The sequence below is a fragment of the Pseudophryne corroboree genome, chromosome 9 (genome assembly GCF_028390025.1).
Source record: "Pseudophryne corroboree isolate aPseCor3 chromosome 9, aPseCor3.hap2, whole genome shotgun sequence".
NCBI classification, from domain to species: Eukaryota; Metazoa; Chordata; class Amphibia; order Anura; family Myobatrachidae; genus Pseudophryne; species Pseudophryne corroboree.
Genome location: NC_086452.1, coordinates 119,606,523 through 119,631,583, shown reverse-complemented (window position 1 = coordinate 119,631,583; position 25,061 = coordinate 119,606,523). Strand labels below are relative to the sequence as shown.

Here is a 25,061-nt window from a genome sequence, read left to right as displayed (position 1 = left end):
CCCCTTGTACAACACTGTAGCCCGTCTCGATCAGTGAGGGAGTACAGGCGCCGCCGGCCTGGTGAAGACCGTTGTTCCGGTCAGCACAGAGGCGGGGAGCCAGGAGAGGCGCAAAACACAGGCAGGTGTGGGAGGATGTCCGCTGCTCCGGTCAGCCAGGAAAAGGAAAGGTCGGAAGACGCGTTTCACCCGTCCGCCGGGCTTGATCACTTCCTGTTGAGGTCTGGATCCCAGCGGTTTTTAAACGTGGGCTGAGCTGGATCATCCAATCAATGAGGGGGTGTGTCCCTTGATTAGCTGCTGGAATCCTGAGACTCAGATGCTCCGGATATATCATAAGTTGCAACTTGAATCGATTATTGCTTAACGAGGAGAACCATAGCACATAAAAAGAAATACAAGAAAGACAGATAAGGGGGGTAAAACACAACCATAATAATAATCTTAACCTATATCTAGTTACTCATATCCAAAATGTAGTATCAAAATGTAGTACGAATGTAAATCATGAAATTGCCGCTGCAGGTGTATATAATGAACAAATGAGTTAATAAATCAAGAAACAAGTGAACAAAAGGAGAAAGAGTTAATATTAATAGAGGCCTGCCAATATGCTCTATGAATAAGAAATAGTGATGCTGTTTGTTATAGCTTAATGAATAGGACAGCGTAGTCTGCAGACATGAGTAAAGCTGCTTTAATAAATAATGAACCTTATATAAATGACGGATAATTGCAGGTAGTGGCTCAAGGTAAATGCTTATAGGAGAGAAGATGTAGCCACAGACCGGAAGGAAAATGGTGGACGAATATGGGGTCATAATGCCTGGTTATCAATAAGCTAAAATAATTTATTAAATACCAAAACTTAGTAAATAACTATTGATAAAGAAAGTAGATATGAGAAAATGCGGCCGAGGCCACGGTGTCTGGTATACCATTGCATATCTTACTGTGCGATCATGTGTGGTGATGGAATACACGTATTGTAAACTGCACTTGCACACAACTTTATCCCTTATGCATGTGCATATAAGCGTATGCACATATAGTGGATATCAGGGCAACTTATGAATAAGGAAAATAAATGATGTGATTTATTATAACATGGTGAGTAGGACCGCATAGTCTAAAGACATGAATGGCACTGCTTAGCTGAATAATGATCCTTGTATCGATGACAAGAAAATTGCCGGCAGTGTCTCAAAATGATTGATTATAGAGGAGGAAATGTGGCAACTGATCAGGAAGGAAATGATAGGCAGATATGGGGTACTGCTGCTTGGTTATAAATAAGAACTAACAGGATTTAGTATGTATATGCTTAATCTTAAAGACTGATCAGCCAGGGCATAAATGAGGCCAAAAATGAGTACCTGTTAATAAAGAGTATAATAATTGTAACTGAGTGCGACCGAGGCCACGGTGTCTGATAATGCTATATACCATAGTATGTCTAGTGGTGCGATCACTTGTGGTGATTGGAAGTATGTGTTATGAAAAGAACTTGTACAAATATAACCTTTAGCAATATGCATATGAGTATGCACATATAGTGGATTTGGGGCAACTTAACTGACCTTCATACATGTGCATAAATTGGATAGGAAAAGTGTCCGTTGCTGATAATGTGCTGAGAAGATGTAAGGGGCAAAAGGACATGTGCTGAAGTGGTAATTTGGGAAAGTGAAAAGTAGGAAAAGGCGTGTGGAGTGATGCGGAGTGTAAGGGATATGGGGTGTAACTTGAAGGGATGCCCAGTGGGAAGGGGTGAGTGTGATGCGGTGCTACTGTTGGGTGTGCTAGTGAATATGGGACAAAAACACTATTGACAGGAAGAGTGACGGTTTAACAGTAGGCAAGTTTGCAAGTATGAAAAGAGATGTCAAATTCTGGCTAACATGCGCCTTGGTGTAAAGTCAGTAATCATAAAATACACTATAGTTGATATACTCATTTAGGCCTGATGGTTTTAGCCCTCCTAGCTTGAAAGTCCATTCACTTTCTTTTCTGATAAGTTCTTTGCTTAGGTCACCCCCACGTATGCTTAAGTGGACTCTGTCAAGACCAAACGCTCGCATTTCACAGGGAGAATCTTGATGTTTAGCATGGAAATGCCTTGCTACTGATGTCAATTTTTTGCCTTTCAGTAGATCAGATGAGGCATTTCTGATGGCTCCCATGTGTTCAAAGATTCTGGTTTTGAACTTCCTTGTGGTCATACCAATGTAGCGTTGATTGCAGCTACAGATTAAACAATAGACCATTCCTTCTGTATTACAGTTGAAAAAATGTCGTATTGAAATTGTAATCTGAATCTGAGGGCAGGCTTTGCATTGCCCACAGGGAAAAGATCCTGTTGTGTTACTGGATCTTGTAGGATCACGTGTAAAATGGCTCTGAACGAGCATATCCTTCACGTTGTTTGATCTCCTCCAACTGATTTGAAGCGTAGAGTCCAATAGAGGTGATAGGTCTGTATCGAGGTGCAAAACTGGTAGATGTTTATAAATTGCCTTTTTTATCTGGCACCATTCTGGGCAAAAGGTACCCACAAAGCGAATTTTAGAATCATCTCCTTGCTCCTTCAATTTGTCTTGGAAGATCAAGACATCTCTCTTTGTTTTGAGAACAGATTTTTGAGCTCTCTTCAAAGCACGTTTGCTATAACCACGGGCTTGTAGCCGTGTCGCTAGTCATGACTTTTCTGTTTGTACACGGCATCTTCTGTACAGTTACGCCTAAGTCTGAGAAATTCCCCTTTGGGAATATTCTCGATGGTCGGCGGAAAATGTGAACTGGTCTGGTACAAGATACTGTTGGAATCAGTATTGGCAGGTTTTTTAGGCCTTAAGGTGTATCTCTAGCCTTTATCATTTACATAAATATCAGCAATATTTATCTATTTTATGATATTGCTATTATCTAAGTTTATTATCGATGCACACATGTATTGTGATATTGGCAGCGATCTTCTCTGAATCCTAACAGGCCTCTTCGAGTCAGGAGACACCTCTGTATACTTGTTACATTGTTATCCTTTCACCTGGCTCTGTTTCTTTATCACAGACATCCTATATTTGGACACTTGGATACATTCTAATTGTTACATTGTTATCTTCTTTCACCTGTCTCTGTTTCCTTATCATAGATATCCTGTATTTGGACATTTGGATTATTATCTGTACTCTAGTAGATAACTACATTTACAGAGATCATTTTCTACTTGGCATTTATCATTAATCCAGCTAATTTCGGAGCAATAATATTGCATTTTATTCAGCTATCGCTATAAATTAGACTTTTGTGAAAGAATTCTTAATAGCCAAACGAGACTGTTATTATTGTTTATTCTCTCTCTCCCTTTTCCCACTCACTCTGAATTTCATGGACTCTCACCATTGATTCAGGGCTATGTCCCTGTCTAACATTGGCAGCAGATCCATCTGGTTTCCTCTATTGGCCTATTGCCGTCATCTTTTCTGAATAACTGTGTAATTCGTGAACTCTCATCAGTGATTCCAGAGCTTCCAATCATTGTTCACTCTCTCTACTATCATACCACACTGGAAACGCCCGAAGCCGTCTGATCTCGGAAGCTAATCAGTGTTGGGCTGGGTCAGTACTCAAGTGGGTGACCATTGAGGAAGACTCAGTTTAGTAGAGCCTCTATTGGTTCAGTACGCTCAGTGTCTAACACTGACAGCAGATTCACTCTGCCATCTCATTTTCCAGTCTTTTTCTTTCCTCCCTAAATTGGCTGGTGATGATATGCATGTCCATCTCTAATATAATTAGTATCTAGACTGTATTATTTGTTTATTTTTGACACAAAACACAGGACAGGGATCCTCTTGCCATTTGAACGTACCGCTTAATATCTAAGCTATTGCTTATAATATCCAGAATTTACTCCGTCAGCCGGAATTTAGTTTCTATCTCATATCAGCACTTGGTGCTATTTGAATATATTGTCACTTGTTGACTGTTATTTTCTTCATGAACCACTGCTTATCTTAATTTTGTGAAACCATTAAAAGTTGATTTTTAAACTATTCTGACCAATCTATATTGTTTAAAGTCAAGAGTGTTCCCACAAAAGAGTCTTCCTTTCTCCTTGTTGTTTTATGTTTCATTACTGACTCAGGGTGCACCACCAAATAACATTAGAATTAGAAAACAGTGTTTTCTTTCAATTATTCTATTTTGGTATTTAGAAAATTATTTTCTGACATTCATTATATCCTGTGCGGTATTCCCTCCTGTCCATCTTATTCATTAGGTCTATAAATAGGACCACATGTCCTCAAACAAAACAGGCCCCACGAGTGTGTCGGCCCACCGGGAATCTTCCCTGTGAGCCCTATGACCGATCCACCTCTGTGTGTCCCCATACATCTTTGCTGCGGTTGCGCAAAACAGTCCCTCTCTTTCTTGCTGGAAATGCATATTAGTCATAACAATGTGACTAAGATGCAATAGAAGATTGTCCCGATTAATTTGATATGCAATAATGGTATATCTGTGTGCGAATGAGTCTCTGAATCTGCAAACGAAGTGCTACGATACAGTGGCCATGGCTTATTGTATCAGGTTACATGTATGGGGACAAATCTGTAGCTCTTGCAAAATAAGCAAATGTTTTAAAAAGAGACCTATCACAGCTAAGTGCTAGGACTAACTACTTAAAAAGTAACCCTAAAACAAGGGTGAACAGCATAGCATAACTTACAAACTAGCAAGAACCAGAAAAACAAAATAAAAAGGAGATTTATGGTAGGCTTGCCATGGTTAACTCTCTTTCTGCGAGGTACACTGGATTCCACAGGGAATACATCGGGGGGTGTAGAGTTGGATCTTGATCCGAGGCACCAACAGGCTAAAGCTTTGACTGCTCCCAGGATGCATTGTACCGCCTCCTCTATAACCCCCGCCTCCAGGCACTGGAGCTCAGTTTCGTTAACCAGTCCAATGCAGTAGCAGGTAAAAGAGACGGTAGATGTTAGTCACATAGAACCACATTCTCACGACAGGAGAAGGGACTAGCAGCTAATGCCATATAAACCCAAAGAAGCTTAGTGCTGTCAGAGTGGGCGCCCTGTGGAATCCAGTGTACCTCGCAGAAAGATTTAACCATGGTAAGTCTACCATAAATCTTCTTTTCTGCAGCGGGGTACACTGGGATTCCACAGGGAATACATCGGGGATGTCCTAAAGCAGTTCCTCATTGAAGGGGACGCACCGTAGCGGGCACAAGAACTCGGCGTCCAAAGAATGCATCCTGCGAGGCGGAAGTATCAAAGGCATAGAACATGATGAACGTGTTCACTGAGGACCATGTAGCCGCCTTGCACAATTGTTCAGCGGACGCGCCTCGGCAGGCCGCCCAAGAAGGTCCAACAGACCGAGTAGAATGGGCTTTAATAGCAGCAGGAGCTGGAAGACCAGCCTGTGCATAGGCTTGTGCAATCACCATTCTAAACCATCTGGCCAAGGTTTGCTTATTCGCAGGCCAGCCACGTTTGTGAAAACCAAACAGTACAAAAAGGGTATTTGACCTTCTGAGGGAGGCAGTCCTCTCTACGTAAATACGGAGAGCCCGTACCACATCCAAAGACCGCTCTTTGGAGGACAAACCAGAAGAGATAAAGGAGGAAACTACAATCTCTTGGTTAAGATGAAAAGATGATACCATCTTAGGTAGATAACAGGGCAAGTTCGAAGAACTGCCCGGTCCCGGTGAACAATCAGAAAGGGTGGACGACAGGACAAAGCGCTTAAGTCGGACACCCTCCTAGCAGAGGCAATAGCCAGTAAAAACACGACCTTTAGTGTAAGACATTTAAGATCCACAGACTCAAGAGATTCAAATGGAGACTCTTGTAGGGCACTTAAGACAACAGACAGATCCCATGGAGCCACAGGAGGGACATCGGGAGGCTGAATCCGTAAAACACCCTGAGTGAAAGTATGAACTTCATGAATAGATGCAATTTTCCTCTGAAACCACACTGACAAGGCAGATATATGAACCTTGAGGGAGGCCAGACGAAGGCCTAAATGTAGGCCTTGTTGCAGAAAAGCCAAAAGCCTAGAAGTTCTAAACGAATAGGCATCATAATTCTTAGCACATCATGTGAAGTAAGAGTTCCAGACCCCGTAAAAAATACGTGCAGAAGCCAGTTTGCGGGTCTTCAACATAGTTTGAATAACCGCCTCAGAGAATCCCTTGGCTCTCAGGAGTGAAGCTTCAAGAGCCACGCCGTCAAAGCCAGTCTGGCCAGGTCCGGATAGACACAAGGGCCCTGAACGAGAAGGTCTGGGCGTTGAGGAAGTAGAGGAGGACGCTCTATCGATAGACCCTGCAGGTCTGAGAACAAATGCCGTTTGGGCCACGCTGGAGCGACTAGAAGTAGTATTCCTCTTTCTTGCTTGAACTTCCGTAGTACCCTGGGCAGGAGTGACACTGGAGGGAACACGTATGGCAGCCGAAAGTTCCATGGAATTGCCAGTGCGTCCACGAACGCTGCTTGAGGATCCCTTGTTCTTGATCCGAAGACCGGAACCTTGTGATTGTGTCGAGATGCCATCAGGTCTACATCTGGTAGGCTCCACTTGTTCACTAGGAGTTGAAAGACTTCCGGATGAAGACTCCACTCTCCGGCGTGAACGTCCTGGTGACTGAGGAAATACGCTTCCCAGTTGAGGACTCTGGGAATGAACACTGACGATATTGCTGGCAGATGTCCTTCCGCCCAACGGAGGATTTTTGATACTTCCAGCATTGCCATGTGGCTTCGAGTGCCGCCTTGATGATTTATATACGCCACCGTGGTGGCGTTGTCTGATTGTACTTGAACAGGCCTGTTCTGTACTAGAGGCAGGGCCAGTGTCAACGCATTGAACACTGCCCGCAATTCCAGAATGTTTATCGGGAGGAGAGATTCCTCCCTGGTCCACCGACCCTGGAGAGAGTGTTGCTCCAACACTGCGCCCAAACCGAGACTGGCATCCATTGTCAGGATGACCCAGTTGGAGATCCAGAAGGGACGACCCCTGTTCAACTGTTGGTCCTATAGCCACCAGCTCAGTGACAGACGAACCTCCGGAGTCAAGGAGATCATTTGAGACCTGATCCGATGAGGCAGGCCGTCCCACTTGGAAAGGATTAACCTCTGCAGAGGGCGGGAATGAAATTGAGCATACTCTACCATGTCGAAAGCCGACACCATGAGGCCTAGTACTTGCATCGCCGAGTGTATTGACACTCTTGGGTGAGAGAGGAAATATCTGATCCTGTCCTGAAGTTTCAGGACTTTCTCTGGAGACAAAAACAATCATTGGCTGTGTGCGTCCAGTAGTGCCCCCAGGTGCACCATGCTCCGAGCAGGGACCAGTGAGGATTTTTTCCAGTTGATGAGCCAGCTGTGGGCTTGTAGGAATTGGACCGTCAGTTCCAGATGACTGAGTAGAACCTCTTGTAGGTTCGCCATAATCAGCAAGTCGTCCAGATACGGCAGGATCCTGATTCCCTGACGGCGGAGAAGAGCCGTCATCACGGCCATGACCTTAGTGAAGATCCAAGGGGCCGTGGCCAATCCAAAAGGCAGGGCCCGGAATTGATAATGTAGGTTGCCAATAGCAAACCGCATATATTGCTGATGCGACATGGCAATAGGTATGTGCAGGTAAGCATCCTGTATGTCCAGGGATACCATATAGTTTTCGGGTTCCATGGCCAGCACAATAGAGCGCAGAGTTTCCATACGGAATTTGGATACGCTCACAAATTTGTTCAATGATTTGAGGTTGAGTATAAGCCGGAAAGACCCATTTGGCTTCGGAACAGGGTCGAATAGTATCCCCTGCCTCTCTGAGACAGAGGTACTGGCACTACCACTCCTGTGTCCAGTAGGGATTGTACAACCAAGTGTAGAGCTTGCACTTTTAATGGATCCGCAGGGATAACCGTTGTGCAAAAATGGTGAGGGGGACATCTCTTGAAAGAGATTGCGTACCCATGAGAGACAACATCCCGCACCCAGGCGTCTGAAGTGGTCTTTAACCAGGCCTGGGCGAACTGCAGAAGTCGGCCTCCCACCCTGGGGTCCCCCAGGGGGAGGCCCGGCCCGTCATGCTGCAGGCTTGTCTTGTTTGGACGCAGGCTGACGGGCGGCCCAGGATTGTTTAGATTTGGGCTTAGTGGTTTTGGAAGCACGAGCCTGTCTCAGATATGCCTAACCTTTTGCTTTCCCTGGAGGTCGAAAGGAACAAAAAGGGGTACTCTTAGCCTTCGGAGCAGAAGGATTAGCACTTACGAGAAACACAGTCTTGTCAGTCGTCAAGTCAGTCACAATCTTGTTCAGATCCTCCCCAAATAGGATGTCTCCCTTAAAAGGGAGCACCTCCAAGGTCTTTTTGGAGTCCTGGTCCACCTTCCAGGACCTCAACCACAGAATCCGGCGAGCCAGGATAGACGTAGTAAATGCCTTGGCCGCCATTACACCGGCATCAGAGGCCGCGGTAATTTAAGACAGATATTGTCTGGCAGTGTCAGAAAAATCCTGAGGCAGCTCATCCTCAATTGCCTGTACCCATGCTTCAATTCCTTTTGCAGCCCAGGAGGCTGCCACAGTGAGTCTATGTACAGCACCGGTAAGAGAGTAAATAGACTTCAGGCAACCCTCCACACGCTTATCCGTTGGTTCCTTCAGTGAAGTGACAGTGGTGACAGGCAGAGTAGAGGACACCACAAGACGGGCGACATGAGAGTCCACCAGCGGTGGAGTTTCCCACTTGTTACTCAACTCCGCAGGGATAGGATGAGCTAGAATCTTTTTAGACAGGGAAAACTTATTTCCTGGAGACGACCAGGATTCCTGATGTATGTCAATTAAAAGGTCAGAATGTGGTAGAAATACTTTAGCAACTTCTGACGTTTGAACTTATCAGGTTTCTTGGACGTAGCAGCAGGCTCTATCTCATCATCAATTTGGAGAATCAGTTTGATAACCTCAACTAGGTCAGGAACATCATCCTGGGTTGTAGATTACTCATCAGAAGCAACTGTATCAGTGTCTGACGGATCAGTATATTCCCCATACTTATTGGAAGAATTATCCGAAATATTAGTGGATTGGGAGGAAGAAATGGCCCGCTTAGATGACCCATTGGGCCCAGATGGGTCGTGGGGTAGACTTGTGTCTAACCAAAGATTGATTTAATTGTTGTAACTGGGTAGACAGTGTCCACCCAGGGCGGATTAACTACAGGGACAATATGTGGCTGTAATGGCACAGGAGGTCCCACAGGGGGCGTAAGACGTGTTACAAGCGTAGTAAGCATACTTGAAAATGCTGCCCAAGGTGTGTCCTGATTGGCCACAGGTAACGCAGGTGGACTGGGAGATGTATGGCACCCAGCGCCTCAACCAGCAGCTAACACTTCCCCTGCCGGTAAATCTGTGGTGACAGCACTGCAGGATGCAGAAGCGTCCGTGGATTTCCCGCCCTGTGTGGCAGATTATAGGGAATGTAGCCTTAGAGCGTAACAGTACAATACAGCCAAACACAATACCTGCAAATAACCCCGTGTTATGTGACAGTAAATACAGAGCACAAACAGAGGATTTAAGCGGTATGAGGTGACTGAAATACACAGTGAAAAATACAAAACAGTATATACTGTGTAGCAACATATATATATATATATATATATATATGAGACCCTGGCGCACCTAGCTCCCCCCGGGTACAGAATATAGTGATGGCAATACGTGTGATAGAGGAAAATGAAATCCGCACAACAGCTACAGGCACACCCAGTCACAGGTACAACGCAGAAGTTATTACATGTAAATAAACAATAAAACTGCACTGGACTAGTAAAACTACATATAAATATGTACGAATATAGATATAACAATGCACAGTAGATACTGGATGTATATCACAGAATACTTGTACTAAATATTCAGGTAGCAGTACACTTGTTCTTAACTAACACTGTCTAAAATGACATGTAGAATACTTAAGTGCCTGTAAATGCACAGCGCTGATGAGACAGGCGGCTTTACAGAGGAGACAGAGCCCTGCAGTCCCGGAGATCAACCCAGTTAGTAGTGAAGATGGTGCCAAAATCTCTGTCAGGGAGTGAGGGAGAGAGAAATGCAGCTCCAGGGTGGGAACACCAGCAGTAGATGGCGCCCGGAGCTGGGGGAGGGGCTACAGGTCAGCACCTTATCTCCTATGCTGGGCTTCACCACCGGGTACTGTGGAGCCTATTGTAAACGGATGTCAGTAAATCCGACCTGTGCTCCCTGCCCTGATGGATATAGTGGGGTCCCTGTGCAGTACAATGTCCACGCCAGCAGCGCAGTCCATCTCCTGGGACCGCAATTCACCAGCGGGTCCCACCTGGGGGACCCTCTTACCTCCTCCCTAAAGTGCAGCCACGCGATCCTGGAGAGCGCCAGCAGTGGTGTGCCTGATGACCGGTGCGCCTCCGCTGCAAGTACTCGGGAACCCGGCCTCGGGAGTATGCAGCGCTGCTGGGGGAGGTAATGAGCCGCAACACAGCATGTCATAAAAACATAGAAAGTCCTGCAGCCCTTGAAGTCTTCTTAAAAGCTCTTTTCAGGGCTGCCTAGCGCAGCCCCACCTGTTAGTGACCTGCTCTGCAGGCACCAACTTACAAACTGAGCTCCAGTGCCTGGAGGCGGGGTTATAGAGGAGGCGGTGCAATGCATCCTGGGAACAGTCGAAGCTTTAGCCTGTTGGTGCCTCGAATCAAGATCCAACTCTACACCCTGATGTATTCCCTGTGGAAGTCCAGTGTACCCCACTGCAGAAACTGAGTGTAAGGATGGGAGTGCAGTGTCCCCCAGATGGAATCAGAGAAAAGGATATAATGGTGTTCTCTCTTTCATCGAACAACTCTACCCAAAACAATATTCAAGCTGCATCTGCCGTTAACCTGGCTCTGCGCCAGGCACTGTCTAATTGGATTCCGTCCAGGCACCCTGTGAGACGAGATCTGGTAAATGCAAGGTAAATGGCTCCGAGCTCTAAAACGTTAATAGAAAAGGCAGACTCCGGTGGAGAACAAAGACCCTGCAGGTGATGATGCAAGGTCAACACCACCCCACCCAGTAGTCTGACAGCCATGGTCACAATGACTCAGGATGGAGTGTCCAGAGACATGACCCTGCCGAGATTCTCTGGAATCAACCATGATGCGTGCACGGTGAGAGGCTGAGCATCTGAGATTCCAGGCGACCGTTGGACCCCGACCAATCCGAAAAAAAAAAATTAATCGGTCTCCATTTCAGAGATCAGCTACTTTAAGGACTCCATTTGAAATTGACCCACTCAGACTGGTGTTGAGGGCCTTGAGGTAGGGAATGGGTCAAAATGATCTGTTCGGCTATTGGACAAGAAACACATTGTAATAAAAACCCCTGATCCGCCGAAACTGGAACAATCACTCTGCCTGACAGAAGAGATGCAATGGACAGATCCAAGGCCTGCCAATTTTACATTGTCCCTTGGACAAGCAGTAGAGAAAAATCTCCTGGGTGGAGGACCTTCAGACTGAGGACATAACCCCATTGAATGACTCCCAAACTTCTAGCAATCTGTGGGGACCTCTCCAAGCAGTCTCTGGAGTGGAGCAAATGACCTATTACCTCCGTCTAAGATGAGTAGAAATCCATCCTGTCAGACAATTGGGTCCTAGCACCTACTTGACCAGGTGGATCAATATCACTGTGCTGAGCTATGTCCAGGAAATGGCCCAATTTAGGAAGCTTGTTGTCTAGCCACAGCCCCGTCCCAAAAGAAAGGCTGAAAAGGATGGAACAGAGAACCTTTAGGTTCGATGCGGACATTGGGAGGGAAGTACTCTCACAACCACGTATGCAACACAATCACTTCGTCCAATTCTGTCCCAAAATGGTCCGTGAAATGAAATGCTGCAAGGGAATGTTTGAACTCAGAATGCCCCACCCAGGAATGCAAGCACAGAGCCCGTCTGACAGAGAAAGCTGTAACCGAGCCTTGAAATTCACCTGTGCCCTCATAAATATACTCTGCAGTGACTCAGATGTCCTGCTAAATGCAGATCTTCCTTAGAAGAATCAGTCTGAAATCCAATGAGAGCTAATCTGACCGATGCACCATGACTTTAGCCATCCATGCTGTAGCCAGCATGGGCTGAATGGACACATCTGCGCCCATAAAAATAAAGCAACGCCATCCCTCCAGATTTTTGTTTAGCGAGTCCTACAAAAATACAACAACCCTGGGACTCAGAAGACTGGTGGTCTTAGCCAAACATGCCACCAGATCATGCACTTAAGAAGACTGGCAGGGGATAAAGAGAAGCATAAAAGGCATAGTGAAATTTTTATCTTCCTCAAATAAATCAGAGAGATCTGAAGAGGATGGAAAAGTAACCATGTTCAGTTTCTTACATTTAAAAGGACCCACAGTCTTGGCTGGAGAGTCCACATCCAAGCAGTCCATAGATTGACGTGCTACCATAAATCAGATCCTCAATCCCCTGATCATATGAGGGTTCCAAACTGTCCTCAAAAGACAAGTCATCCAGTACCTCGCCTTCCTCTTCCAAAGGAATATGAGAGGAATGATGACATTTCTACAAGTCCCTGTAACAGTTTCTCAGACTTCTCCAAATATGAAGAGATCTTTGTGAGCCCAGAAACCAAGTGCTCCATAGAATGAACCAAAGCAGGCTACCCAACAAGAGCAGAGCGACCCCATCACCTCTTGTAAGCCCTGTACAGGCACTGGGACAGCAGGTGCACCCTAGCTTGTTCCTCCCACTGGTGAGCCATCAACTTAGCCAACCCAGCCATGGACCTGGCCAAAGCCTGAGCCCACAACGACTCTGACATGACAAGGATAATGCTCCCTAAAACTGAGATGACACCAGACCCTTCATAACAGTCGGTGCAAAGGTAACCTGAGTCTAGCTATCCACAAGGCAATTTGACTTTACCTTGGGCCACAAGTAAAAAACATGGCCACCACACCTCACTAAGACTTAAAGGACTTAGGAAGTCTATTTACTAAAGCCTTGAATGAAGAAGTGGTGCACTGAGATAAAGGGGGTCATGCCGAGTTGTTCGCTCGTTAGCTGCTTTTAGCAGCATTGCACACGCTAGGCCACTGCCCTCTGGGAGTGTATCTTAGCTTAGCAGAATAGCGAATGAAAAATTAGCAAAACTGCTACTAAATAATTCTTAGCAGTTTCTGAGTAGCTCCGGACCTACTCACAGATTGCGATCAGCTCAGTCCGTTTAGTTCCTGGTTTGACGTCACAAACACACCCTGCGTTCGGCCAGCCACTCCCCCGTTTCTCCAGACACTCCCGCTTTTTTCCCTGACACGCCTGCGTTTTTTGCAAACGCCGGGAAAACGCTCAGTTGCTGCCCAGAAATGCCCCTTTCCTGTCAATCATTTACTGAACAGCAGTGCGACTGAAAAGCACCGCAGAAGCCACTGCAAAACTGCTAAGTTTTGTGTTAAATAACTAAGCGCATGCGCCCTGCGTGCCTTGCGCATGCGCAATTTGCAACAAATCGCAGCATAGCGAAAATGGGTGGTATTCATGTGACCGCCGGTCAGATGACCGACAGTCACATGACCTCCTCCACCAGCCCGACGGGTCACTGTCCCGATGGTCGGCATGCCGACCAACAGGGACTATTTCCACTCGTGGGTGTCCACGACACCCATAGAGTGGGAATAGAACCCGTGGCGACCGCAGGTTGCCACCGAGCCCGCAAGGGGCTTGCTGCACTCGCCCCTCCCCGCCGGGATCCCGGCGTCGGTATGCTGCCGGGATCCCGGCGTCGGTAAGCTGACCGCCGGTCAGCCATACTACACCCAGTGAAAATCGGCAACGAGTGAACAATGACCCCCAAAGTTCCAGCCAATCAGCTCCTAACCGCCATTTTTCAAACACAGCCTGTAACATGGCAGTTAGGAGCCGATTGTCTGGTACATTAGCTCTCTCCACTTTATCTCCATCCAAGTATTTGTAAATAGACCCATAGACCTGTCTGCACTAAGGAAGACCATTATTAACTAGCAGAAGCCATGCAGAACACCGCTGGAGTGCAGATGACACGAAGTACAGTGAAAAAAACAATAACAGGTATACAAAAATACTGAGGTACTTACATACTTGCTGTCTTTACTGTACTACTCTCTGTAAGAAGGCCAGAGAGATGCAGCTGGGGACTACAAACCCACAATTGTCACCATTATCTCCATATCTTGCCAACTTCACTATGAAGTAGGTGGGATCCGGGTGTCCAGGAGACTACCTGAGAAATTGGGAGTCTTTAACAACTTCCAGGAGATTAGGTAAGTATGGGTACTTAGCATTTCATTGAGGGGCCAATAAACCACAGTTACTGAGTGTCACGATCTAGGTAATTCCTTATCAGTATTTACCTTCCAAATGCCTCCTGAGACTGTCCCAGTGTTCCAAGCCTGTATTCCATCTGCACTGTCTGTGTGCAGCACGCTGCATCTCATTGTCTCAAATCTCTTCACTGTGATTCTGGCAGCTTCATGGTTAAAGCTCACATTCAAGTTACAAACAATCTTCAATCTTTCCCTCCAAAAGCTACCATGGGCGCAGCCATGTTTTCCTAATCACATGTTACCTTTCAGCCTATCAGCTGCACTCTGCTCCCAGCCTGATTAACCAGAGACCAGAGTGCAGCTGCTGTGTAATCAGCCAGCCAATCCCTGCTTCCCAGCAGGTATAAATATCCTGTTCCTGGGGTGGAAAGATGTCAGTGCTTCAATTGTCTTCAGTGATTCCAGTGTGCAATTCTCCCATGGACTTCCTCTGCAGTACAGCCCGACTCCCTGGTGATTATACTCTGCAGTGTAACCCGACACTCCAGTGATTAACCCTCTACAGTCTACCCTGATTCACCTGTGTCTGAACTCCGGCTTCCCAGCAGCCATTCCCAGCATCACTTCATGCTTCACCTGTGCTTCTAAGTACAATAGTGCATTTCTATCTGCGAACCCCAGCTTCACTCAAAGCTTACCAATGATCCCAAAGTAACCATCGGTGTTCCGTCATCGATTCCAAGTCATCATCCGTGTTCCGTCATCGATCCCAAGTATTTCTCTGAACTGTGTTTCCTATTACCAGTACCAAGTCATCAGTATTCCTCTGAACTGTGTTTAATAAAACCTTTGAACATTCCCTTGTTGTCGTGGTCACGCCTTCGGGCATTTGTTCTAAAGGTTCCCTGCCTGTCCAAGAACCCTGTACTGCCTCCCAGGTACACATATACCTCAGCCCCTACAACTGAGGCTTCCCCCTGGTCAGCACCAGCCCTCAGTTGTGACAGTAAGCACTGACCTAATGGATCCGGCCGGAGACCAGGTCCAAGCGACCAGGCCGATGCAAGAACTTGCAGCCTGCCTTGAACGTCAGGAGACTGCACAGGGCCATGTGATCCGCTGTCTCCAGGACCTCTCCTCTCGGCTGGATGGAATACAAGTAACCCTCCGTGGTTCAGGGGCGTCCAGTGTGCCTACTGCAGTACCTTTGGTGGTATCCCCACCCACCATTCCCGTTTCTGCTCCTTGTCTCCATTTACCGACACCTGCCAAGTTTGATGGTTCCCCAAAAGCCTGTCGGGGTTTCCTAAATCAGTGTGAGATATATTTTGAGTTACAGCCTGGCAGTTTCCCAACTGACCGCACCAAGGTTGCTTACATCATCTCCCTCCTCAGTGGCTCCGCCCTCGATTGGGTATCACCTCTATGGGAGAAGTCTGATGCCCTGCTCTCTTCATATGCAGATTTCGTGGCAACCTTCAGGCGCATCTTTGATGAACCAGGTCGTGTGACCTCTGCCTCCTCTGATATCCTCCGGCTACGTCAGGGGACACGAACAGTCGGTAAATATCTGGTACAGTACCAGATCCTAGCGTCCGAACTTTCCTGGAATGATGATGCTCTTTACTCAGCCCAAGGAGGGGCGTCTGTGTCTACAGCCCTAGGAGGGGTATCCAATGTTCAAGCTCTAGTAGGGGCATATGAGTCTTCTCAAAAAGGAGTTTCTGATCTGTCAACCCCAGGAGGGGTGCTGGAGAAAACAACCTTGAGAGAGGTGTCTGATTGGTGACCCCTCCTGGGGTTGATGAAAGTTTCAGTCCCAAGGGAAGTATCCAGAGCCAAGTTCCCAGATGGAAATTTTTGTGCTACAGATGCAGTTATGAACTCCTGTTTGCCGTCTTCAGAGAACACCACTCTGTTGGCATCCAGCATGGACCAGGTCCAGGATGGTCTAACTGAACACTCGGATACCACTCATTCCGGTTCTAACCGGATTCTGACTCCTTCAGTTCCAGCTGATTCAACTGTCTTTAGACTCAATCCGGTTCCATCAGTCTGTCTGAAGATTCCTTCGGTTCCAGCCGATTCCGATATCTCTGGACCCAATCCGGTTCCATCCGTAGGTCCAAAGACTCCTTCAGTTCCAGCTGATTCAACCGTCAATCTGAAGACTCCTCCGGTCCCAGCCGGTTCAAGCTTTTCTGGACCCAATCCGGTCCCATCCGTCTGTCCGGATCAGCCTCCTTCGGTTCCAGCCGATTCCAATACCTTCGGATCTAATCCGGTCCTATCCGTCGGTCTAAAGTCTCCGCCGGTTCAAGGTTGTCTGGACTTAATTTGGTCTCGTCCATAGATCCGGTACAGTCTCCTCTGGTCCCAGCCAGTTCAAGTTCATCAGGATTCAATCTAGATCCTTCCATTTGTTCAGGTAAAGAACTTATAAGAAGTGTCCTGGGGCCACTCCTAAAGGAGGGGGTGCTGTCACGATCTAGGTAATTCCTTATCAGTATTTACTAGTGATGAGCGGATTCGGTTTTACTTGGTTTTACTCGGTTCTCAAAACGGCATCTTATTGGCTATCCAAAACACGTGACATCCGTGAGCCAATAAGATGCCGTTTTGAGAACCGAGTAAAACCGAATCCGCTCATCACTAGTATTTACCTTCCAAATGCCTCCTGAGACTGTCCCAGTGTTCCAAGCCTGGATTCCATCTGCACTGTCTGTGTGCAGCACGCTGCATCTCATTGTCTCAAATCTCTTCACTGTGATTCTGGCAGCTTCATGGTTAAAGCTCACATTCAAGTTACAAACAATCTTTCCCTCCAAAAGCTACCATGGGCGCAGCCATGTTTTCCTAATCAGATGTTACCTTTAAGCCTATCAGCTGCACTCTGCTCCCAGCCCGATTACACAGCAGCTGCACTCTGGTCTCTGGTTAATCAGCCAGCCAATCCCTGCTTCCCAGCAGGTATAAATATCCTGTTCCTGGGGTGGAAAGATGTCAGTGCTTCAATTGTCTTCAGTGATTCCAGTGTGCAGTTCTCCCATGGACTTCCTCTGCAGTACAGCCCGACTCCCTGGTGATTATACTCTGCAGTGTAACCCGACACTCCAGTGATTAACCCTCTACAGTCTACCCTGATTCACCTGTGTCTGAACTCCGGCTTCCCAGCAGCCATCCCCAGCATCACTTCATGCTTCACCTGTGCTTCTAAGTACAATAGTGCATTTCTATCTGCGAACCCCAGCTTCACTCAAAGCTTACCAATGATCCCAAAGTAACCATCGGTGTTCCGTCATCGATTCCAAGTCACCATCAGTGTTCCGTCATCGATCCCAAGTATTTCTCTGAACTGTGTTTCCTATTACCAGTACCAAGTCATCAGTATTCCTCTGAACTGTGTTTAATAAAACCTTTGAACTTTCCCTTGTTGTCGTGGTCACGCCTTCGGGCATTTGTTCTAAAGGTTCCCTGCCTGTCCAAGAACCCTGTACTGCCTCCCAGGTACACATATACCTCAGCCCCTACAACTGAGGCTTCCCCCTGGTCAGCACCAGCCCTCAGTTGTGACACTGAGGAGAGGAGCTACAGTCTGGAGCAGTGTCCACAGAGGCTAGCAGCAGCGGCAATGCTGAGGAATGGAGTCTTCTTTTTCAGGACACAGAATTAGTGCATATCCCCCATAGTGGAACACCCCAGGAAAGACTCTTAGCCAGTTCCTCCCTTTGAAAACTCTCCCTGCCACCAAATAGGCAGAACATGATGCACCTGCTAGAAAGAGGTGTGCAACAGAGAAAAACCAACCAAGATAGCAGCCGCCATGCTGAACCGTTACGGAAACTGCTAACTTCTAAAAGGGGTAAGAGCCCCAGCCAGCTGTGGGTCCAGGTGGGCTCCGTAGTCCTGGGCAGGAGAAGCTGGGGAGTGAACGCCTTTCACTTCCCCAGCAGTCCGGCAGCAGAACTGACGTTCTAAGGTCTAGAGTCCCCCAGACTGGATGAAAGAGAAATATGGATTTTATGCATCTGGGGTAATTTTTATGTAACAAAACGTAATTGTAGCCGATAACAAATTATGGGGGTAATTCAGACCTGATTGCTAGGCTGCGTTTTCGTACAGCAGGCAATCAGGTCTAAACTGCGCATGCACCGCAATGCACAGACGCGTTGCACGGGTACAAAGCGAATTGCCGCTCAGTGATGGGTTTGTGCGAAAGATCCGTTCACGCGGGTGTTCGCAAGGAGATTGACAGGAAGAAGGCGTTTGTGGTTGTCAGCTGATCGTGTTTGGAAAAACGCAGGCGTGTTCAGGCATTTGCAGGGAAGGTTCCTGACGTCAATTCCGGTCCCGGACAGGCTGATGTGATCGCAGTGGCTGAGTAAGTCCTGGGCTACTCAGAGACTTCACAAAAATCTGTTTGTACAGCTCTGCTACATATGCTTTCGCACACTTGCAAAGCGAATGCACACTCCCCTATGGGTGGTGACTATGCGAATGCAGGACTGCAAAAAAAACCTAGCAAGCGAACATTTCTGAATTAGCCCATATGTGCAGACTTATGCGTAGTTATTACTGACTGACAAATGGCACCCTTAGCATTTTATAGGTTTAATACAGGTGAGCTACCCCCCCCCCCCAAAAAAAAAAAGTGCACTTCAATCTTCCATAATGCCTGGCGGAAAAATCAAGTCCAGGACCAGCTGGAATGCTGAAATCTGCCCTTCATTTTAAAAAGTGCAAAGCAATTCACAGAGCCTAAAAGTTACTGCGCATTATGGAAGTTCATGCTGTTGTTATGAAATATAGTGCATTGTAATGAACTTTGTATTTGTCAGCGGGTTTCCAGAGCTGCAGGAAAGTTGTAGCCACGACAGAGCTGACAGCCATCGGTAGTTACAACATCCTCTCCATCTCCAGTAAATACCTGAGTAGTATTCCCTGCAGTCCATTTGTCAAACACGGCCGTGAACCAGGCAATTGATCAAATAAATAAGGACGCGGAAGGAGCATTAATCATACCTCTAGTTCAGCCATCAACCGGTTTATGATGATTTTTGTGTGTTTGGAATATTAAACAGTTTATAATTCAAACCTGCTGCCTATTATTTGATATCAGACTAATTTCTTCATTATATCTATGCTTTAGCGCACTATAAAGAAGATCTTTATAGTGTGACTTGTCATGTTTAATGACACACTAAGCCGGCACTGGATTCTAGCTGACAGACAATACTTACTACCTGAAAAACAACTTTATTTTCAGTATCATTTTGTTTACTTACAGAAAGATTTTTATATCACTTTAGTGAAAGCTGACAAACTTCTATTTTATTGTATAGAATCTAATGTCTAAATATAATGAATATATAAGAAATACACTAGTTTTACTGTCCATTCACTATGCTGCACAAAAAGATTATCATTTTTAAAAATGTTTCCAGAATGCATGATTGCCATTCCGCCATTCTATAGCCTGCATGCTTTACCAACTGACCAGTACATTTGATGGAACGTCCCCATTCATTGTTGTAAAAGTGCTCTGTCAAGTGTACTGATTGGCACAGTATAGTGGAACTTTGATAGAGATAAGCCCAAGGGTGAAATGTAATGAATACTAACAAACCTTTTCTAAAAATGATAAGGAGAGATGTTACCCATAGAAACCAGTAAGATTCAAAGGGGGAGATTCAAATGTTTGAAAAGTCGGTTGGGTGTCTGTTTTTTCCTGTCTATTAGATAGGAAAAACAGACTCCCAACTGACTTTTCAAACAGTTGAATCTCCCCCAAACTATCATAAAATGATAGTTAGAACCTGGTTGATTGCAATGGGTAATCGGTCAGACTCTAGCTGTCCACTTGTTGGAGTAAATTTACAAAAGTGTGAATTTTTTTAGAAGCAGAGATGTTGCCCATAGCAACCAATCAAATTCTACTTAACATTTATCTTGCACCTTCTAGAAGATAATAGCTAGAATCTGATTGGTTGTTATGGGCAACATCTCCACTGCTAACAAAAAAATTCATACTTTAGTAAACATACCCCGGTTAATGGGCCCACAATACTGGTCAACGGGAAGTCCTCAACCTGGTCCCCAGTAGTCATGGAATACCACAAGGGTCCGTACTCAGACCACTACTGTTCAACATATTTATCAATGACCTAGAAATAGCCCTGGAAAGCACAGTGTCAATCTTTGCTGATGATACTAAACTGTGTAAGGTAATTAATTCAGAATTGGATGCGGAGTCCTTGCAGAATGATCTATCTAAACTTGAACTCTGGGCGTCTAAATGGAAAATGAGGTTCAATACAGACAAATGCAAGGTTATGCATTTTGGGACTAAAAACAAACTTGCATCCTACATATTAAATGGGGAACGCCTAGGGGAAACAGAGTTGGAAAAAGATTTGGGGGTATTCATTGATAATAGGCTTAATAACCGTACACAATGTCAAAACGCAGTAAAGAAGGCAAGTAAGGTGCTAGCGTGCATAAAAAGGGGAATTGAGACAAGGGACTCGGATGTAATCATGCCGCTGTATAAGGCATTGGTACGTCCACAACAGGAATATTGTGTTCAGTTTTGGGCACCATTGTATAAAAAAAGACATCAGTTAACTTGAAAATGTTCAAAGGCGAGCTACTAAATTGATTAAAGGCCTAGAAGGACTGGACTATAAGGAAAGACTTACTAGGCTGAATATGTATACACTAGAAAAGAGGCGCCTAAGAGGAGATATGATATTATTAATATCTTCAAATATGTAAAGGGACATCACAAAGAGTTATCAGAGGAATTATTTATTAAAAGAACACAGTTTAGGACACGTGGGCACTTGCTGCGACTGGAGGAGAGAAAGTTCCGAACGCAACGGAGGAAAGGGTTCTTCACTGTTAGGGCAAACAGGATGTGGAATTCCCTGCCAGGGAAGGTGGTAATGGCGGACTCTGTAATTGGATTTAAAAAGGAATGGATACATTTCTGAATGAAAAAGCTATCCAAGGTTATAATACTTAAAATATCAACGTGGTTAATCCGGGGGTAACATGAGTTATAGTAGCTAACTAGTCATAAAACATTATTTAGCAAGTATGTAGAATCATCACAACTTAAAACAGGTTACACAAGATGGGCAATTTGCCTCTATTCAACTTCAAATACTATGTTACTATATCATATACCTGCATTTCTGACCATGTTGTCCATCAGCCCATTATTTTTCCCTACCTAATCAATCATACTCAAGCCATCTGAATAACTGGAGTTTTTACCCTCATTCTTTCACTAATATTGCATTTTTTTTTTCCCAACCAGATGAACAGATTTTGTCTGAGCTGGGATCCACAGCAGGAATTTACAATGCAGGAGGGGACCTTGTGAGTGTGCCTCTGGTCAATGGAGGTTTCACAATAGACGCAACGGGACAATCCTATCAGGATCTTCATGATGGCAGCCCCTATGATATACCACAGTCACCATCTTCTATCTCATCCCTCCCATCCCATGGCTTGCCATACAATATGGACAATGCAGGAGGGCTTCTGACCCACCCTCCTCTACGAGCGCTACCAGCCGCTCCCACCTCTGACATCTCAACAGAAAGCAGCATGGGCTACCCAGATTTCCCCACTAGCCCGGGTTCCTGGTTAGATGAGATGGACCATCCTCCATTTTAAAAGGAAAACAAAAAAAAGGATTGAGCTTAGACCTTCTAGACGATCACAGAGTTTGCCAAACTCCGCAGAAACCACACTCAGCCTTTGGAATTCTCTTTAATTCACATGCTCCCTCAATTCAGGAGAGTCCTGCAAAACTGACGCAAATTGCACCAACCACACCGTGATAAAACTGGAGTTGGTGATGTAAGGTGGAGGAGCCCTCACAGACAATGGTTGGAAAATCAATGTATTGATATAAAAACAGAATGTTTGCACTTTTGTGGGTCGTGAATCTCCCTACCTAATCCAGGGGGATCAACAGACATGTCTTCCCACACTCCTCTTATGTCCATGCTCGAGTATTTGTGTCATCTTGCCATGTGAGGATGGATCCCCCCGACGATACTACTGGTCTACGTATAATGCATAGACCATTAGCCTGACATGCAACCGACAATCTATACCCATTTATGATGCAGCATTTGTTGTGGGGCAGATTCTTAGGTTTCTGAATAAATGAAATAGCGAGATGAAAATATGTGAGTGTATTATCTCATTCCCACTAAGAAAATCTGCAACAAATTCTTTTTTTGATCAATCTATGCTAAACAGCACCGAATTGAGCATAAATGGTGACAACTGACAGACTGCAGTGATCTTATTACACAGATCAGATTAAGTAGAATCTGATTGGTTGCAATCGGCAACATCTCCACTCCTGAAAACCCACACTTTAGTAAATATAACCCTAGTTATCAATAAGACAGAATAGTAAACCCAGTTGTAACACATTCTGGAAAAATAAATTAAATCCCATTATCCAGCAACTAAAACCATTCACTACTAATAGGGAATCAGGAAATCATTACAAAAGTACTAAGGGAAAAATATGCTAGACCGCAATTTGCGGGATCTGACACAATTACGACGACAGTCACTAGATTTTTAGCGGTAATTAGTTTGAAGGGAAATCCAACCTGGTTTTACCTTTACATTAATCTCACTTTAAATCTAGTGACAATCTTGCTGGCTTTAGCAAATTGCAGTGGCCAAAGCATATTTTTGCATAGCGCAAACTTTATGGCCTTATAAAGTGCTCTAGTGACTTAATACATTAGAACAGAGTTTGACAAACGCGGTCCTCAAGGCATCCTAACAGGCTAGGTTTTCAGCAAATCCATAACTCATCAGAGATGGTTAAATCAAATTGACTGTGTACTAATTAAGTCACCTGTGGCCAAGCATGGATGTACTTAAAACCTGGACCGTTAGAACACTATAGCACTGCACAGTAATTTCCAGTAAAGCCCCCATACATCAGCAATCACAAAAAAGTCAATTTGCAGATTCTGAGATACCCCCCAGATTTAACGTTTCCCCAAGCCGCACCTACACATTACAGATATTTTTCAGTGATTTGCAGATCATTTTAGCATATACAGATCTGCCAATCTTGAAAGGCTCATCAGTTTACTAGAAACGGTCTGCGATTTTTGGTCTGAATCCGTGATCTGTGAACCCCATAATTTGCAGATTTATTTGCACAATCAGCTGCAAAATGCCAAATTGCCCCAATCAATTGATGATGTGCGGTGGCATTAAGTCTTCCATATCGTTCTAGAATATCTCATCAGCATCTCTTGTACAGCTGCTAGTTATGCTTTCTTCAAACACCTCAGCAGCAGCACCAGTTTGTAATCTCTATATAAACATATTTAAAGAAGTATAAATATATAATATAACGAAAAGTGTTACTGAATGCTAAAACAATAACGTGCTGGGTCTCACTAAATCAATTGATTAATGATAGGGAGACTTTCAGGCAATGTTCCCTGGAAGAAATATTCAAATAAGCCTCTCCAAAAATAGAATGATCGTCTGGAAAACCAGCCAAAACGATGTTCAGTGTGAACAGAAGCCAGGATTATGTGCTAACATCCTGTGAGAAATCCACTGTCTATCCACCATTTGAAGAGGCTTATTTGTATAAAATTCTCTATAACTTAAAATAAAACTATTCAGCCAACAATTTGCCCTCTTCTTCCATCAAATCTATTTTAGCTTTCCCTTTAAATACAGTATATATGGTTTGCCACGGGTATTATATGGATTCAAATACAGGGCTACTGATGTACGTACCATGAAATTAACTTCAGATTTTTTTTTGTTACTTCCGTGATTCCATTCGGACACTTTAGTCAAGATGTGAGGCTTGCCTTAATGTCTGTAATGTAATGGAATAGTAGTGCTCCATGACACATTACTGCAGTGGAACAATGAAAGCTGATAACTTTAGAATTGCTATTTACTGACCAGAAGCATCACTACACCTGTAGCATCTCTCCACTGGCAATTGCTGCCATTAAAATACTGGTAATTGATACTTGAAACTAAATGTAGAAAAGGGATGCGGTCAAGATCCCGCCGGAATCCAGACCGGCACAATTCCGACATATTCTCCCTCTGTGGGTGTCCACGACACCCATAGAGGGAGAATAAATTAGTGTGCCCGCAGTGTGGCGAGCGCAGCAAGCCCGCAAGGGGCTGCGTTGCACTCTCCCCCGTCGGGATTGTGCCGGTAGGGATTCCGACCTCCGGGATCCCGTCCAGTGGGATTTCGTACTGATCCCGTAGAAAAATATTTCAAGAGGATGCAAAACATATTTTAAGAAAAACAAATTAGTAGCTTTATCTATTTAACAGGACGGAATATATTGTCAGTTATTATAACATGGTACATGTATGTCCTCTTTCAATGCTTCATACTTCTTGGTACAATTAGTTGACATCCAATCTGTCCCAAAATCCAACATGGAATGGGACACAGTGGAAGCAATGTATGACGGACATAACCTACTTGGTGTAACTGCCCATATTCTTACAGATAAACTCATACAGAAGGCGAACACTCAGGTGCATAGTACCTGTGGACTATCGCTATGGTCTAACATAATTTATACATTCATTATTTGCGCAAACAATAATGTCACATACCCTACA

The 25,061-nt window shown here is 45.1% G+C and overlaps 1 protein-coding gene and 1 pseudogene across 1 annotated transcript in view; both read left to right on the top strand.

The window, feature by feature from the left end:
• LHX4 (LIM homeobox 4) overlaps positions 1 to 22,580 on the top strand; it is a 114,478-nt gene extending 91,898 nt beyond the window's left edge. The window contains exon 6 of the mRNA XM_063938725.1: positions 21,718 to 22,580. Coding sequence (XP_063794795.1) covers positions 21,718 to 22,079 — 362 coding nt within the window. The 3' untranslated portion in view covers positions 22,080 to 22,580. The remainder of the gene's footprint in view (positions 1 to 21,717) is intronic.
• Positions 3,549 to 3,667, top strand: LOC134963437 (5S ribosomal RNA; annotated as a pseudogene).
• Positions 22,581 to 25,061: the final 2,481 nt, after the last annotated feature.